The 19333-nt window shown below is 41.6% G+C and overlaps 1 protein-coding gene across 4 annotated transcripts in view; it reads right to left on the reverse strand.

Moving 5' to 3' along the window:
- Window positions 1–19333, reverse strand: part of SPOCK3 (SPARC (osteonectin), cwcv and kazal like domains proteoglycan 3) — a 396361-nt gene that overhangs the window by 74213 nt on the left and 302815 nt on the right. For all 4 annotated transcript variants that reach the window (XM_039542374.1, XM_039542372.1, XM_039542373.1 and 1 more), the window contains one exon: window positions 15536–15650. In XM_039542374.1, coding sequence (XP_039398308.1) covers window positions 15536–15650 — 115 coding nt within the window. The remainder of the gene's footprint in view (window positions 1–15535; window positions 15651–19333) is intronic.

Here is a 19333-nt window from a genome sequence, read left to right on the forward strand (position 1 = left end):
TGTTAGGCTAGTACAGAGACACTTTTCTTCATGTGCAAGGGCTGTGGAAGCCTCTCTATAGCCTGGTCTACACTAGGCGTTTAAATCGGTTTTAGGAGCGTAAAACCGATTTAACGCCAAAACCCTCCACACTAGGAGGCACCTTATATCGATTTTAATGGCTCTTTAAATCGGTTTCTGTACTCCTGCCCGACGAGAGGAGTAGCGCTAATATCGGTATTAACATATCGGAATAGGGATAGTGTGGCCGCAATCGACGGTATTGGCCTCCGGGCGGTATCCCACAGTGCACCACTGACCGCTCTGGACAGCATTCTCAACTCGGATGCACTGGCCAGGTAGACAGGAAAAGCCCCGCAAACTTTTGAAATTCATTTCCTGTTTGGCCTGCGTGGAGAGCTCATCATCACAGGTGACCACGCACAGCTCATCAGCACAGTTAACAATGCAGTCTCCTGAGAATCGAAAAAGAGCCCCAGCATGGAGCGCTCAGGAGGTACTGGATCTGATCGCTATATGGGGAGAGGATTCAGTGCTAACAGAACTGCGTTCCAAAAGACGAAATGAAAAAGTATTTGAAAGAATTTCTAAGGCTATGACGGCTAAAGGCCACAGCAGGGACTCCGTGCAGTGCAGAGTGAAAGTTAAGGAGCTCAGACAAGCCTACCAGAAAACCAAAGAAGCAAACGGAAGGTCCGGGGCAGGTCGAAAACCATGCCGCTTCTATGCTGAGCTGCATGGAATTTTAGGGGGCTGCGCCACAAGTACCCCACCCCTGACCGTGGATTCCGAGGTGGGGGTTGTAATCTCTGCCATGTCTGAGGATTATGCAGACGGGGAAGATGAAGAGGAAGAAGAAGAGGAAGACCTAGCAGAGAGCACACAGCACTCCATGACCCCCAGCAGCCAGGAGCTTTTTATCACCCTGACGGAATTACCCTGCTCCCAGCCCTCACAAGCAACTATTCCACAGAATGACGCCATGGAAGGGAGCTCTGGTGAGTGTACCTTTGCAAATAGCAAACACTGTTTTTTAAGCAAGCCTTTTTTAATGATTGATTTGCCCTGAGGACTTGGGATGCATTCGCAGACAGTGTAGTTACTTAGAAAAGTTTGTTAACATGTCCGGGGATTGAGAGGAAATCCTCCAGGGACATCTCGATGAAGCGCTCCTGTAGGTACTCCAGAAGCCTTTGCAGAAGGTTTCTGGGCAAGGCATCCTTGTTCCGCCCACCATGGTAGGACACTTTACTTGCTACATGCATGGCATGGTAATCAGGTATCATTGCGTGGCAAAGCATAGCGGCGTATAGTCCCGGTGACTGCTGGCATTCAAGAAGCATCCGCTCTTTATCTTGTTCTGTTATCCTCAGCAAAGTGATATCGTTCAGGATAACCTGGTTAAAAATCAGGAATTTAAGTAAGGGGGGTGGCCATTTTTCTACTGGGTTCGTGGAATGCAGCAGCTTAAAAAAAACACTTTCCTGCACGTAGCGAAGCGGGGGGAGGGGAGGAGTGAAATGCCGATGATCTTTTCTGTTTGGTCACCGGCGAGGCGATCTTCCCAAGCTACCGGACAAGCAGTGGGTGGGGAGGGGAAGGTTGTTGATTAGCAGGAGCTAGCGTGGTATTAGCCATGCGTTGGGGGGGAGGGGTAAATCACTGAGACAGTGGCTTACCATGGCCGCATGCAAGCTGAATTCTGATGCCTGGACCTGATGTGTCTGTGAGATCTGTAAACCCAGAGCTGCAAGCAGTCACTATTAAGATGAAAAATGCGACCTTGTAGGGAAATCACATGTGCTAGGTGAATAGTGATGTTCACTGTGAAACAGTATAACCATTGTTCTGTAAAATGTATCTTTCTAAATATTTATCTCCCTCATGCAGCTGCAAATTTTTCAACCATCCCTCCTCCATCCCAAAGGCTAGCACAGATAAGGCGGAGGAAAAAGAAGACGCGAGATGAGATGTTCTCGGATATTATGGAAGTTACACGCAATGAAAGAGCTCATCTGAATGAGTGGAAGGACGTGGTTTCAAATTACAGGAAAGAGGCCAGTGAACGTGAGGACAGGAGGGACAACCGAGATGAGAGGTGGCGGCAGGAAGACCGGCAGGAAAATCAGCGGTGGCGGCAGGAAGATCAGCGGTGGCGGGATGCAACTCTGGGGCTGTTGCGTGATCAAACTGACATGCTCCGGCGTCTTGTGGAGCTTCAGGAATGGCAGCAGGATCACAGAGTGCCTCTGCAGCCCCTGTATAACCACCCTCCCCCCTCACCATGTTCCTTAGCCTCCTCACCCAGACGTGTAAGAACGCGTGGGGGGAGGCTCCGTGCACCCGCCCACTCCACCCCCGTGGACAGCCCAACCAAAAGGCTGCCGTTAGTCTGAATTTTTTTTTAATGGCCTTCTCCATCCCTCCTATCCTCCTCCCAAAGCACACCCTTACTTCTCTCCCTATTTTTATAATGAATCAATAAAGAATTCATGCTTTTTAAATGAGTGACTTTATTTGCATAAGTAAGCTGTTCTCGAAGGGGGAGGGGGAGTTGCTTACAGGGACTGAGTCAATCAAGGGGGGGTGGGTGTTCATCAACAAACACAGCAGTCACACTGTACCCTGGCCATTGATGAAGCTCGTTTTCAAAGCTTCTCTGATGCGCACCGCTTCCTGGTGTGCTCTTCTAATCTCCCTGGTGTCTGGCTGCGCGTAATCAGCGGCCAGGTGATTTGCCTCAGCCTCCCACCCCGCCATAAAGGTCTCACCCTTACTCTCACAGAGATTGTGGAGAATACAGCAAGCAGCAATAACATAGGGGACATTGGTTTGGCTGAGGTCTGAGCGAGTCAGTAATGTGCGCCAGCGCGCCTTTAAACGGCCAAATGCACATTCCACCACCATTCTGCACTTGCTCAGCCTGTAATTGAACAGATCCTGACCACTGTCCAGGCTGCCTGTGTATGGCTTCATGAGCCATGGCATCAAGGGGTAGGCTGGGTCCCCCAGGATAACGACAGGCATTTCAACATCCCCAACGGTTATTTTCTGGTCTGGGAAGTAATTCCCTTGCTGCAGCCGTTTAAACAGAGTAGTGCTTCTGAATACGCGAGTGTCATGAACCCTCCCTGGCCATCCCACGTGGATGTTTGTGAAACGTCCCTTGTGATCCACCAGTGCTTGCAGCACCATTGAAAAGTACCCCTTCCGGTTTACGTACTGGGTGCCCTGGTGCTGCGGTGCCAAAATAGGGATATGGGTTCCATCTATCGCCCCCCCGCAGTTAGGGAATCCCATTGCAGCAAAGCCATCCACTATGGCCTGCACGTTTCCCAGAGTCACAACCTTCGTAGCAGCAGCTTAGTGATTGCTTTGGCTACTTGCATCACAGCAGCCCCACAGTAGATTTTCCAACTCCAAATTGATTCCCGACTGACCGGTAGCTGTCTGGCGTTGCAAGCTTCCACAGGGCTATCGCCACTCGCTTCTCTACTGTGAGGGCTGCTCTCATCTTGGTATTATGGCGTTTCAGGGCAGGGGCAAGCAAGTCACAAAGTTCCATGAAAGTGCCCTTACGCATGTGAAAGTTTCGCAGCCACTGGGAATCGTCCCACACCTGCAACACAATGCGGTCCCACCAGTCAGTGCTTGTTTCCGGGCCCAAAATCGGCGTTCAATGGATAGAATCTGCCCCATTACCATCAGGATCTCCAAAGCGCAGGGGCCCGCGGTTTGAGAGAATTCTGTGTCTACGTCCTCATCACTGTCATCGCCGCGCTGCCGTATCCGCCTCTTACTCGCCTCGGTTCGAAGGTCCTGGTTCAGCATATACTGCACGAGAGTGCGCGAGGTGTTTAAAACATCCACGATTGCGGTATTGAGCTGAGCACGGTCCATGCTTGCTGTGCTATGGCGTCTGCACAGTTCTCCAAGCAAAAAAGGCGCGAAACGGTTGTCTGCCGCTTTCAGGGAGGAAGGGAGGGAGGGGTGAGGCTGTACCCAGAACCACCCGCGAAAATGATTTTTGCCCCATCAGGCACTGGGATCTCAACCCGGAAATGCCAAGGGGCGGGGGAGGCTGCGGGAACTATGGGATAGCTACGGGATAGCTACCCACAGTGCAACGCTCCAGAAATCGACGCTAGCCTCGGACCATGGACGCACAACACTGATTTAATGTGTTTAGTGTGGCCGCGCGCACTCGATTTTATAAAATCTGTTTTACAAAACCGGTTTATGCAAATTCGGAATAGTCCCGTAGTGTAGACGTACCCTATTAGAAGCCCTAACATGGAACTTAAGTAGTGGATGGGTCTTTTGCTAGAATTCTGCATCTGGGTGAATTTCACCCAAAGGATATCTGTGCAAAAACAAATATCTTTACTTCTGTGATTTCCAAGATATGGTTCAGAGATGCTATATTTTTATTCTGCTTAGAAATCTAAATGAGATTCATACAGAAAACTTTTGAACAGTGGGGGAATAAAAATGTCTTCATTAAAGTTTCCACTATTCCACAAACACTGAAGTAAATGTGTTGGCATGAATAGGAAATGGCATTCTTATATAAATACAATAATAAAACCGTATTGTACTAGCAATTTCCCTTTATATCATATCGCATTCCTACTGCAACATTGGTAATCAGTTTAAGATTACAAGTGAATATTACTGAGATTATTACTTCACTACTCTGTAAAAATGAATGTTAATAATATAAAAATTACTAAAGCAATAAAATAATAATTTAACAATAGCAGTCTATATTACAGAACTATCATGCAGAAAATGGACTATGAAGCAGTTATAAAACTGAGGGAGAAAGAAGAGATTCTTTGTCAATATTATGGTCCAATATCCAGGCATAAGAATTTGAAATGAGGACACAAACAAAAACTGCCACAAAAGACCAACATTTTAAAAGTTCAAATGGTAAATGAGTGAATTAGTAAAGACAAAAAATGTTTTGGTATATATGTGAAGGATTGAAATAGAAAAGTGAAGTTGAACTTATTTAAAATAAAATATTTTGCATAAATATGATACAAAGCAGAAATGTTAAAACAGACATTTACTGCTAAATTAATTTGAATTGGAAACAGAATTAGGTTACTAATAATAAATTGCATTACTATAACTCTTTTCACTGTATCATATCATAGTACTTTATCAGCCTTATTGGACCAAGCTTCATCATCTCGCTGCAGACAGTGAAACTGAGTTACAGGTAGCACGAGGGTCTGATCCTTTTCCCACTGAAATCAACAGCAAAATGTCCATTGACTTCAGTGTACAGGATCAGGCTTGAAGGGAGCTAAGCAACCTATGGCACACACAGGAAAAAAAAAATCCAGTCTTAACTCCCAGTTCTGTTCATTAGCCACAAGACCATCTACTGCAGATGCTGCTTGATGGTTAATTTCAGTATAAACTGCTTTACTGCTTTTAGTCAATATTGTATTGTGAGACATCTTATGGTAATGAACTAAAAAACTGAAATGCAATTAGAAAGAAGAACAATGTAATAAAAAAATGACCAAAACAAGGACTGATTTATCTAATAGTGTGTGAAAGGTTTCCAATAAGCAAACCTGACTTAATCCTGCTGCTTTTGAAAATGCCCACTCATTTATTGAGCCTCTTCTCCTAAGAAAGTTGACATCTGAAATGGCTATAGTTTCTCCATGCTGAAAATAAGTACTCCTCTCTTTGCCAATTTAATACACCTTTTTTTTGGAGGAAAGCCAGTATTATTTCCTATAATAGATTTACCAGTAATACAACACTACTTATGGAATTCCTATTTTGTGAAATATATTCAGAACTCATGTTAATTATATGAGTAGATTTGTGAATATAAAACCAGAACACGTCGTAACTTGAGAGCCTGCTTATTGAAGGGGTTCGTTTTTCTGGATTTGATGTCTCAATCTTGAATATACAATAAACATTTAAACATTTTTAGATGGGAATCTAGCCCATTTTCTTATATAAATAGCTTCACTTGACCACCCCATAGCTAATCATTGATGTTATCAGGTTTGACTGGCCTGGTGTATATGGATTTCATTCCTGAAGTTAATTTTATAGAGAGAATAAAATGTACTGTTTGTCCTTGAAAGGTAATAATGTGAAGTAGTGATTAAGAGGTTATTGCAAGTGTTACTCTCATCCCTCGAATTGTACATTTGTGATTTTGGGAAACTGCTCTGCTTTCTCTTTTAATACAAACAGCGGAAAAAATGATTTATTTGGTATCCACACCTGTATGATGTAGCAGGATTTTAACTCATGTAGTAAGAAGATAGTGCCATGTGAATAAAAACAATGAGGATTTCTGGGAGTGCTGCTATGCAATTTGTTTAAAAACACTAATTACCTGTAATTGTTTTTTTAAGTAGCAATGTATACAGAACACAACAGGACCCACCTTGTTGTTAATCTAACTGTATTTGTGTTCACGTCAAGTTTTCCCATCTTTTGTTACCTAGGTAACCTAAAATAATGGTGCTCCTGGAACTTATCTGCTAAAACTGCAATTAATAGAGTGACACTATTCAGCACATTATGGTGTCCCCCTGCCAGGCTTCCTACATTCATATGCTTAATGCCCCTCAAAACTTGCAATAGATGAAGACATTTTCAATACGACACTGCCTTTTGGCTTCACATTGGCAGAAGAGTACTCTAAAAGAAAAAAATCACGACAGTGGTAGCAGTTGTCCAGGCTACATATGCATTCCTCCCTAGAAGACAAATTAATGAAGACCCCTTTTTTTGGGAAGCCTCTTACAATGCAAACTTTAGTTGACCTCTTACCAACAATCTTATTGTTATTCAAAACAATCCCAAGATTGAACACTTTTCTTGGTGGCTAGTGAACGTGGGAGCTCTGTTCATTATTCATAAGGACATGGTTGGTCCATAAGAGGAGCATAACCTATATTCACCCATCCAGACCCCAGTCAGCCAGGTAAGTCTTACAACTGCTGGAGATGGCAATGTAGTTAATAGGGACAATCTCATGGACAAGAACACTCCAGACCCCTCCTATAGTCTCTCCTGACACTCAAAATGTCAGGATCTGGTGTCAATGCCAGATTCAGTAAGGATCTCATTATAGAGGTGGGAATCCTATGCACATCCCACTTACATGCCCCTCCAGACTCAGTGGAATGAATGCAACCACATCCGATACTAAGTCTCCCTGACTTGGATGGAAACATCTATCCATGCTCAAAATATTTGGTCCAGACAGGAAAGAAAACACACCATCCAATTACAACTTTGCACAGTAACTGAGTTTGTGTACATCTAATATTAATTTATTCAGGCAGTGAGGCTGCAGTCACTCATATACACAAGACAAGGATGGGACCAGAAGCAAGTGTCTGCCTTGTAAGGCAGCTTCACTAGATTAAATAGGTGGAAAAGCACTTGGAGTCAACAAGTCAGTCATCTCCATTCAGAGTGGCTCAACTTTCAGTATTTCCCCCAGAGGCTTCTCTCTACAAGATTTTTCATGCTACAGCCTCTGCCTTCTTCTATCCATTCTCAGAGAGTTCTTCAAATATTGTTTGGTTGCAGAATACTGAGCGCTGCCATCTTGAACCTGTGTTCTTACCCTCCTGTCATTTAGAACTCCCTTGCCTCAAGTCTAGATTTCTGCAGAGTCTATCACTCCAGAAATTTACTTCCTGTCAATATTATAAGCATTTGGCAATAGTTTTGTCCTGCTATGGAAGTTGTCAGATGGTTATAAACAGGGATACTAAAAATCCATTTGCCACAGAAAAATGCAGAAAAAACAGAATTTGTGCTTTTACAGATAATCTTTAGTTTTTACATTTTGTGAAAAAATAACACATAGCGGCGGGGCTCTGGCTGTCAGTTTAAAAATTGTAAATATTTCAATAAAACAGTGTGTTCAACTGATACCTATGTATATTATTGTTATAGAAACTAAAGTTCAGTGTGTCATTGTAATTGTGGAAAAATGTGGATTTTTACCTTTTTTTTTTAAATAAATCAGAGCATTTTGTTCTTAACCACAGAAAACTAAGATCCCTCATTATAAATATGGTGGTATTCTGTAAAGGAAGTCCAACTAAAAAAATCTTCACAGCACGAGTCACATGAAAGGGGGACCGACCTATATTATAGACTGAGGTAAAGACTGCAGAAATCCAATGTAATTAAAACCTCAGAGCTCTTTACAACTCTGTTCCTGTCCATTTAATCACTTTTATCTCTTACTGCATTACCTCCACCCCAGTCAAAATACCAATGGCCAACATCAACTGGTCAGTTCTCCATTTGAAGGTAGTGTATATTTACTTATCTAGGTAATGTGTGTATACACAATTTTGAATTATATATATATATAATAATTAAATATATATAATTAAATATATATATAATTCAAAATTGTGTGTACACACATTCATATATATATATGAAGCAAATGTATTTTAAATTGCACATAATTAATTGTTTCCCTCATCATTTAGATATTGTGTGCTTTCATAGATTGTAAGCTTCTTGAGGTAGGACTACTGTCCTGTGTTTGTATAGCAAATAGGGATCCCGATCTGCATCATAGCTACAAAATAAAAGTATCAGTAAATAAATAATAAGCACAAATTTGCTTTTGCTTGCCCACATTTTCCCCTCTCATGCCCTTCATTTATGCTGTTTGGTTATTATAATTTTCTTAGGGGTATGACAGCTGCCCTTTATATTCCTTTTTGTGAATGAATTGAAGCATTTAACAAACCCAGCCCAACACCTCCCCCGTCTTGTGCATGTCGGCTGGTATTGGACACATCAGAGAGGTTCTATACTCTATCCAACTCACAAAAGGAAGATTAATCTATTTTGGTACTTTTGAAATATATTAAGTATTCACTTTATTCCCACCTTCCTCCAAACCAGATGTGCCTTAGTCAAGTATGTACCTAAGTATGTATCCAGTAAGACCATCTCCTAATTTCAGAAACTTCCTGGTACATTATTTTTTGCTTAGGAGTGATGTCTCTGTATAATTACATATTTAGCTTCTCTCTTAGCTTTTATCCAGAGAACGATAATTGTCAATTTGTGGATCAAAAATAAATTAAAAGTACAGCTCACTTCACTTAAAGTCTTCAGTATTCTTTTTCAGTTCTGCATATTATCAACTATCCACATATAACAATTTGTAGAAAATGACAAGGAGACCACAATTAATTGTAGAGGTTAATGTGGCATAAGGCTAGAGAGTGGGTCAGACACATTTTCAAAGGTAATTCCACTATAATTAGACCTGTCACATTGGTTGAACAATCACCAAAGTACAGAGACATGGTTTCTATAATCTTTAAAACGTCTTTTTACCTCCTTTTCAAATATGCTACATGAAAGAACTATAAGATAATATAGATGCTAAATGTAAGAAGAAAATGTTCAAAAATGTAACATTTGTAGCCTCAAAGGGGAGTTTGTTTGGTCAATCAAGAAGGAAAATATTCAGTTTCCTTTAAGTGTCACCCCCACTTTGGCTTGGAAGGGCATCATCTTAGCTGTGGGCTGGCTGGAGGGGCTCAGGTAAGCTACTGGTCACCTGCACACCAGGGAGATGGCCATATGCATGATCTGTCTTGTCAGATGGAGCTCTTCCTCACTCCCAGATAGCTATCTGAAGCCCAGGAGTTTCTGCTTGGTTATAACCATCTTTGCAGGTGGTAGGTCACTTGAATCCACCCTTCCTGCAAATAAAGGTTTATCAAAAAGATGAGACAAGTTTGCTGACTTCATAGCCCATTGGCTAGTAGTTTAGGAGTACTGCCAGCAAATGAGACACAGATGTCCCCACTGTATGGAAACAGAGGTAGATTTCTTTATTCACTATTATTAAATAGACAGTAGGATTGGAGGGTTGGAACATCCAAGAAGATATCTTTGCATTAACTACAAGCATGGACATCTTCAATTTCACACCCCAGGTAGTGCTCTTGGGAGGTATTTTGCACATGGGCAGCCCAAATTCATTACTAAAGGACAAATTAAGAGATGGAGGTTTTAAAGGGCACTGGATTATACTCTTTGTCCATGCAATAGGGTTTCCCTGAAGTGGGGGAGATTGGATGCCAGAGTTAGACTCGATAGCTGAATTTTATGCCCTGGGGGCATCAGGTCTGTGATTTCCACTAGGGCAAGTGGTACTCTTTGGATCTGGGAGGTCATAAAGATGTACTTCTGCAGTCCAGCCTAGTGGCAGTGACTACCTGCAAGCATGAAGTCAGGAGCAAGAGAAGCAATTCCGAAGAACAAACTAGACAATGGGTCCAGTTAATAACTGCTATTTTTTCAAATCACTCAGAGAATGAGGTGAACAGAATTTAAGAATTGGTGCTGGGAAGCAGCTAAGAGCCTATTCAGGCTAGCTAAACCTCTAGAACTGTGGTTTCTGGCTAATTTTATCTTAATGCAAAGCAAAAAACACCTTGAGTATTGAGATGTATGTTCGGGTGTGGAGGAGTTTACTCAATTCCACCTGAATATAGGGGTGAGCCCTCTCAGAATGGAACACTACAACCTGTTGTGTTCTGGCTATTGGAGGGGCGGTCTCTACCAGGGCTACTAAGGAATTCAGCAAAAAATGATTTGGATAGAACTTTGGAATGTAGGGATCTGCAAAGGGGAGAAGAGATCTGACACCATGACTCTCAAACCATAAAAACAAAACAAAACAAAAACAAACAAAAAAAACAACAATGAAGATCTGACAAAAAGTCAGGAGTAATGCTCCACAGCTTCATCTGCTCAGTACTCCTGACAGTCTAACAAGTCAGGTAGGCTATCTGACAAACTGCCCTGCTTGACTGGCTGAGGAAGCTAGCAAGATGATTTCTAAGCCCAACAGCTCATTGGCTGCTCAATGAACAGGCCCATGGATTCTCTGCCTCTCAGTCCCCATCTTTCTCCAAGCCTTGTTCTGGCTTTGCACCTTCATTGCTCCAGCCCAGTCCCCATCCTGCACCCAGCCTTGCACCTGCCTCAGAACCAGCCCTGCTCCTGCCTTCCCTGACTCCTGGTAATCCAGTTCTGAGCATTGGCTAAGATTCCTGGCACGGATTCTGTCGCGACCCTTAGCTCTGGCATTTGGACTCACAGCACTAGGTATGACGACCCCTCCAACCTCATTCCCCAACACAACATGAGTCACAGTATTACAAGAGTGTGAGGAGGCTGGGAATTGTCCAATAAAAGTAGTATAGATGGGCCTAGTGTTGAGGCTAGACAAGGACCTTATAAATGCCTACATATGTTTAAAAATAAAACAAAACAAAAATGAAATAAGCTTTGTAAAAAGGCAAAATCTATTTTAACATTCCAAAATCCAGAGGAATTAAGAAACCAAGGGGCTTGATCCTTTATCTCTGAAGTAAATGAAAGTTTTGTCACTGAAGTGAACACAGTGCAATGAAAAGAAATAGTAAAATTCGTAAGTATAGAAGGGTATGTCTACACTAGAAATGTAAGTCAACCTATATTAGGTCGACTTCCTGTGGTGGTGCTTGTCCACACTACCCTCCTTGGGTCAGTGGTGCGTATCCTCACTAGAAGCACTTCCACCAACCTAAGAAGGGCAATGTGGGGAGCTGAGAGCCTGGTCCCTGGGCACCTGGCTGTCCCACAGGCTCCTGGGCTCCCAGTGGGCTGCCGCTCATCTCTCACTCCCCGTTCCCTGCTGGGAACAGGGAAAGCCACTGAGAGCTTTTCCCTGACCTGTTCCCTGCCAGGATCCGAGAAACCTGCCTTGTCAATTTTTCAGCTCACCATGCTGAGAAACTGACAAGGCTGCCCAGCTCCCAGTGGGGAGGTTGAAGTTGCCAGGGCTTCTTGACCTGGCTCCCAGCTGAGTATGGGGTACATTTTCTCCCTGGCTCCCAGCTAGGAGTTGGGTCCAGCCACCCAGCTCTCCAGGGGAGCAGGGAGCAGTTGACTCCAGCTGTGATATATACAAGACAGTCAACAGCTGATGTAAGGGATGCAGTGTCTACACAGACACTGAGTTGCCAGAGCTACCCTGACATACACCTTATGCCTCTCATGGAGGTGGAGTTATGAGGTCAGAGTAATAGGGCACTTACATCAGTGGTGGGAAGGCTGTAGTGTAGACACTGACATAATTAGGTCAACATAAGCTCCCTTAAGTCGACCTAACTTTGTAATGTAGACCAGTCCAAAGAAGTTTGGGCAACATAATTAAGTTGCAACAGACTACATGCTCCGTGACAAAAAAAATGCACCCAACAACAGACTGTCAATGTGAGTTAACATGGTAGTATTCACAGACTGGAGAGTACAAAATGAAACTGTACTGAACACAGAAAAGAGAAGGGATTCAAACAGGCATATACTGCCATTTAAGACTCACAGGGAAAAACTAGGGCAGCAGCAGCAGAAAAAAAAGAAGCAAAATGAGCTAAAAGGGAGGAAGGATTTTTACAAATATATAAGTCAAATTATTCTAGTTCTACAGAACACATTTTTATCAGAATTAAATTTTTGTACACAGTTACATGAGAATCTATTAAAGAGACATAGAAGGGCTTTAATACAATAGCATTTTCATCATCTTCTCTACAATTCCACTATGAATTTGCTTAATTCCCCCTGAAGAAAATTCTGCTGATTATATTTTAAACTCAATTTGGCTGAACAGGAACATGAATTAAATTATGTCAAAGTAGCTAGTTGCCACAAACTGCATACTACATCACCAAATTAGTGTGCGAGCACATGCAGTTTGGTGAATTATGTAACATTAACTTTCAATACTGTTATTAAACTTATTTTTTCAATTCATGCCAAAAAAGTTGCTTGGTTTCATTTCTTAATTAAACAAACTATTTTGTAATCGAGCTATCTACAGTGTAATTATCAGAGGGGTAGCCATGTTAGTCTGGATTTGTAAAAAGTGACAGAGTTCTGTGGCACCTTATAGACTAACAGACATATTGGAGCATAAGCTTTTGTGGGTGAATACCCACTTCGTCAGATGCATGTAATTATATTTCCCATACTTATATTCTTGAGGATCCGTATTCTATTCTTTTTAATATTGCAGATGCATGACAAAACACTCCCAACCATTTCAACATGATCTCTAGATTACTCTTTGTTGATCAAAGCACAGATGAGCTTTGTTAGAAAACATCGAGGGGGGCTAACACACACAGTGTACTACTGCTGGAGCATTATGAACTTCTAATGTAAATGACAGCTGAAATACGAGCAATGATACTCAACCTACTTTCACATTTTTCATGTCTCCTGGCCTTTGGCACTGAAAAGAAATGACATTCACATTTTTATGTACTGCTGATCTGCAGCTGTAAGAAAACCTTGTACTCTGTTTGTCCTCACAATCTGGCAGGACAGAATTAGTTTAAATTCTCACTGCCTTTTCCCTCTACTCAACTGAACATAAATGATCTTTATCCCCGGACAGGGTAAGTCTTTAGGAATAGTTCATACCTAAGAGTACTAATTAAAAAACAGTTCCATCTTGTTGAAGCTGCTTACTTGTACCTATAATTTATTTTCAGTATTTAATTTTAGTATTAATAGTAGGCTGTGACTGAAAAATTCACTCATCCAGGACAAGTAGGAATTTAGATCAGATGAATGGGCTGGAAGGGAGGCAGGGAGCAGAGGGCTGAGTGCTACTACTACTTTATTTTAGGCATAGGTGCTGGAAATAGAAGTGATAGGGGTGCTGCTGCATCGCCTAGCTTGAAGTAGTTTCCATCATACACAGGGTTTACAGTTTGGTTCAATAGCTTTCAGCATCCCCAATGTACAAATTGTTCCAGCACCCCTAATTGTAGGGAAGATGGGGGCCAGGGGCAGAGGTACCACATGCAGAGGTGAAAATGGCCTCCCAGAGTGAAGCCTCTCATTTAATTCTCCACTTAATGCCTACTGGTGGGCAAGCAGGAAGCAGGTAGCCAGGCAGGGTCATCTCTCTTCCACGCATGGGGGAGTCCCTGGTCTATGCTCAGAAATAGCCCTGAATCAGCAATTAGTTACCAGTGATTGGTACCGCTGAACCATGCAGGGACTTGCACCAATTAAGCTAATTGAGGTTTACCCCTGCTTCAGTATTTTTCACCTGAGCTACTAGGATGAGCAGATGTTGCGGAATTTTGTAAAGCCCTGATAACAGATACTAAACTGCAACTAAAAATTAATTTAATTAAAAAACTCTGATGCCTTATTGTAGTGCAGCAGTTTACACTACAGACAGTATTTATATAACAATTAGTGATGTTATTGCAGAAAAAAGCAGTGGCATAAGTGATGTGTTAGCACAGTTTTGTAATTGGTTGCGTGTGCATGCACATGTATCCATGTTTATTGTGGTTACTTAAACTCATTGCCTAAAATTAACTAATCCAATATTTATTTTAAACTATAAGAAAAATGTACTTAAACAGCAGCTAACTTTTACAATGGAGGTGATAAGAATTCTCTACACAATAATTTAAAATAGCCCATGAAAGTTAATAAATTAGCCTCAGAAAGTACTGATATAATAATACACACCAAAGACCATAAATGCTATTTGTTTTTTCTTTATAATGTTGCCAGAGAAAAATATCTTCACAACACCAGTATTCATATATTCCACTGAGGAAAAATGGCATTTATACACAAAGAGGTTCTTTAAATGTAGAGCAAGGAAGACAAAGTCCCCAGGCTCTAGCTGTGCTGCATTTGGCACACTTAGGAGGTGTGTGCGCAAAGGTGGATTTAAACAACCTTTCTGTGCCTCCCAACTCTGAGGTCATGCATCTAGCAGCCACTAGAGCAAACTCCTGCTGTTCTATAATTTACACCAGCTTCATGCAGCCATGATGGGCTGTTCCAGCACCCAGGAATCAGTAGAATCTAGAAGAGGTTGGCCACAAAGCTTTTTTACCCACTGTGCGAGGGGCTGAGAAGCAGCACAAAAAAACCAAATTCTCTGCTGACCCAAATTTCACAAAAATACTGTGCACCTGGTTCACAAAGCTATCAATGTCTTTTCATTCAGTTCTCACATACAAGCTCACCTTTTTCATGATGCCCTCTAGTTGTCAGTACATAACAACAATACAATTGCTGCTACTTATTACTCAAGAATATTTTTTTTAAAATTAAGTTACTTCCCACCGCGGATTCTTTAGTTCATCTTTGTTTTCTTGACCTTTAGAGTGAAAGCAGTTTAGAGCAAGGACTGTGTTTTTCTGTGTGTTTTATACAGTGCTAAGCATGGTGTGTTGAACAATAATACAAATATCAACAATGGTTTTACACTATAGTTTGCGCTGAAAAATATTGTCTTCTACTCTAGCTGTTATTTCAAAACCCAGTGTAAGAAAAAAATCTCATTTTTCTTTAGAATAATCACCATTTAGTGCTGTGCTCGTCCATTAATTAAATCATATTCCTCTCTAAAAATGCTCCGTTAAAAAATAAAACACAAATTGCCTTTACTTACCCCTCTGACCATTTCTGCCTATACTTGTGGGATTATCTGAAGGGCAAGGGCAACGTCCTTCACACTTCACAGAAATCAGTTTTCCTGAGACACATGCTTGAAATTCTAGTTTGCACTGTAATAAGAGAATGATGAGAATTAACGTAAATATATTTTATAATATAAATTCCAGTTAAAATTGAATATTTTAAAGGACCTTTTGTTAGTCATTCATCACTTCTTGTTCTTTGTGGTTATAAATGCTAGATAAATATGTGTACAGTATATATTACCTTTGCACTTTACAGTTTGAATTAAAGATGGAAACAAGCTGCAATGTTCTGTCCTCTAATTTCAGGTGGTGTTTTTTTTCTGCTTATCTCTATTAATAATGCATTTGTTTAATTACATAGATTCAGTAATATGTACACAATCCACCTTCACATACAACACTCATGCTGTGAAGACACTAACTATGGGCCAGGCTGTGAATCACTATAATATAGGTCAGGTATCGGCAACATTTGGCTCGTGGCCTGCCAGGGTAGGCCCCCTGGTGGGCCAGGCCAGTTTGTTTACCTGCCCCGTCCGCAAGTTCGGCTGATCGTGGCTCCCACTGGCTGCAGTTCGCTGCTCCAGGCCAATGAGGGCTGTGGGAAGCGGCAGCCAGCACGTCCCTCAGCCTGTGCCGTTTCCCGCTGCCCCCATTGGCCTGGGATAGCAAACCGTGACCAATGGGAGCCGCAATTGGCCGAACCTGTGGATGCAGCAGGTAAACAAACCGGCCTGGCTGGAAGAGTGCTTACCGTGGTGGGCTGTGTGCCAAAGGTTGCTGATCCCTGATGTAGCTACACAGGAGAGTAAAGGGAAATAAGCCCCTTCCTACTTTGTGCAGCCATATTAGTATGGCTCCTTAAATCATAGTTCTAGGCAAGGAAGACTAGATTAAGAGTGCCACTGATATTGTAAAAATGGTGCCTGTCCAGATTTTCCATTATTTGTCTTACATATTGCAACACCCAGTTACAGGTATGACAAAATCCCTATGTCAAAGTTCTGAAGATACAGTAAACTACTGACACCAACTCAGTAGATTTATTTAAAGTTCTGTAAAGATATAGTATTTTCTTCTGTTATGCTTCATGCATAAAGAATACACGTGGGTGCTCAGACTATTGATTCTACCTGTTCTGTATATGTTAATGATCAATAAGATAGCAAGGACAGCAATAGGAATCTATTTATAGTGTTTAACAATTCATACATTTCTATTAGTAACACAATAACCTACTCAAAATAAAGGTATTCCACATAGCAACACTTTCAGTTGGGCTCTATCTTCTACAATACAAAACTAAGTTGAAGGTTCTGATTTGTATACAATGTGTGTAAAACATGCTAAAAAATTATGGACATTCCAACATTAACAACACTAAAACAAAAACCAGAAATGTAATTTCAAAAAAAGAAAGTAACATGGACAATACATACAGGTGGATAAAAATAAAATCATCATGGTTTTTCTAATTAAAAAGTTAAAAACTCTTCTATATAGCTAGAAAAAAAATAAGGCCACACTGATCCCATGAACCTCTTCAAACAAAGATCCGTTCTTGATTTTGGTCTGTAGGACCATCCGTAGGACGGTTTCACAGTCTGATACTAGGAACAAATCTGTAGTCACCTAGTAAGGAGCTTTTGTGGGGTGAAAGAAGCAGAAGGAAAAAAAGATGAGAGAGAGTATTTAGCCTTCCAGTAGATGGATGGAAGACTTCCCTCTGCTCAGTCAGGTGAAGGAGATACAACCCCAATGTTTTTTATTTCAGAGGGTAAGTTCAAATGGCAAAGAAAAACAGGAGGAATTTTCTGACGCATAAGCCAAAGTCAGAGAAAGTCACCAGAAGTCTATTCTTACACTCCCTGACTCATCTTTTATTTGGTTTAGCTCCAGCTGAATCAAACTACATTACCCCAGTGGCTAGGTTCTCTGGCATTCTCTATAGTGACTGCTGACACTGCTTGGAAAGGGCTTTGACTTTCTCTTGCTAACTTCCTTTAAGGTAAGGGGTAGGAAGATGGCAACTTGGGGGAGCATAGGTATTTGTTGGAATGTGGGCCAGTGGGAACAGCAGCAGCTCAGGTTGTAAACTCGGTCTGTTATTTCCAGACACAAAAGTATTCAAACTCAGCCTCATCTCATGTTGATTTTTGTCAACTTCTATACACCTGGTCTTTTCAATTCTGTCACATAACTGTTCCCAGTGTTCATAGAGCAGGACAAACTGGAATGTTATTTTACAGAAATATATGAGAAAAGCACCCCGGAAGAAGACTGTTAGAGGAGATGAAAGAAACGGATCTCAGTATTTTTGAATTTATGCTCAGCACTGCACAGATTCACAGGCAGTGGATTTTGGTGGAGGGGAAGGAGAGAGAGGGATGAGGGACAATTGGATCCTCATCTCTTGCAGTCCTGAACAAGAGCCAGACACCCCATACTTGTGCTCAGATCAAGGTCTACACAAACCCAGAGCTCACAGCAGCAACTAATCTCTCAGAAAAGATCAGGAAGAGACCAAAACATGCCCTCTCCCTTCTCTGCAACAGCAAGCAAAGCTAGCTTGGCATTGAAAGAAACTCATCCTTTTTAAAGGGCACAACTGCAGGCTTTCTTGTCCTGTGCTTCCTAGAGCACTGGAAGGTATCTGCTTCTGGGAGTTCCTACTGAGGCTGTGCAGCTCTCTACTATTCCAATGCAGAGATGGCATAGAACACATTATATTGTCCATAATGGTGGGTGAGAAAGTGTGGAAAGTTGCCACATAGTAAATTTAATACACATTTCTGTGCAATATTTGCATTTTTTCATTTTTTAAATCTTGGAAATTCTTGTTGTTCCAGCTTAATTAAACAACTACAAAGACTTGTGCATGTGTCTAATACCACTGTCTTTAATGGCACTACCCACTTAGAATTAGGCATGTGCATAATTCTCTGCAGAGCCTAAATTAGACTTACTGTTTAAAATCTTGATAAAATGCAAAAGGTTGTAATTCAAATAGTGTAAAATACAGAAGATTTCATTTGTTAAGAGGTTGGGTTTTTTTTTGTTTTTTTTTATGTCATCTTCTGGTCAGAGATTTTAATGGGTGCCAAGACTTCGGTGTGCTCCATTCAAATAGGTACATGTTTTTAAATAAATTATTTTATTCTATTAATAAAAATGCTCATCTAACATAATTAGAGCATGGGTCAGGGCTCTGAATTGCTGTACATTTAGTTCTTTTCATTAATGTTATTTAACCACTCCACTTCTATTCACAGTAATAATGTGGCTGTTCAGCATCTTGACAGATGAAAGTAGACGAGACAAAGTCAGTCTATCAGTGGCACTTATTAAATGACAAACCTTCTCACAGTGGCTACAGATCCACTCACCAGATGGAAGTTGAAGCATACTCTGCTTCTTGTGTTGCCTGCAGGCCTCAGCCTGGTCTCTGATGGCTCTTCAAGGTGATGGCACCATTCTTAACCTGGCTTCTCCAAACTGAATGATTTTGGGCAGGTTTCTCCCAGTTGTCAGAGGGATGCTGAATTTCTTGAGGTCTTGCTTCATCTTGTCGCTGTATGGGAGCTTTGGTCTTCCTCTGCATCGTGGGTGGTTCTTACGATGGCCACGGAGCACAGCCTTCATCAGACAATCCTGAGGCATGCACTCCATGTGTCTCAATCAGTGAAGCCTGTGAATGTCCAGCATAGTCTGCACAGACTGCAGGCTGGCTCTCTCAAGGATCTCATTATTGGTGATCTGTTGTTTCC

This window comes from Mauremys reevesii, linkage group 5, assembly GCF_016161935.1.
Source record: "Mauremys reevesii isolate NIE-2019 linkage group 5, ASM1616193v1, whole genome shotgun sequence".
Classification (NCBI taxonomy): domain Eukaryota; kingdom Metazoa; phylum Chordata; order Testudines; family Geoemydidae; genus Mauremys; species Mauremys reevesii.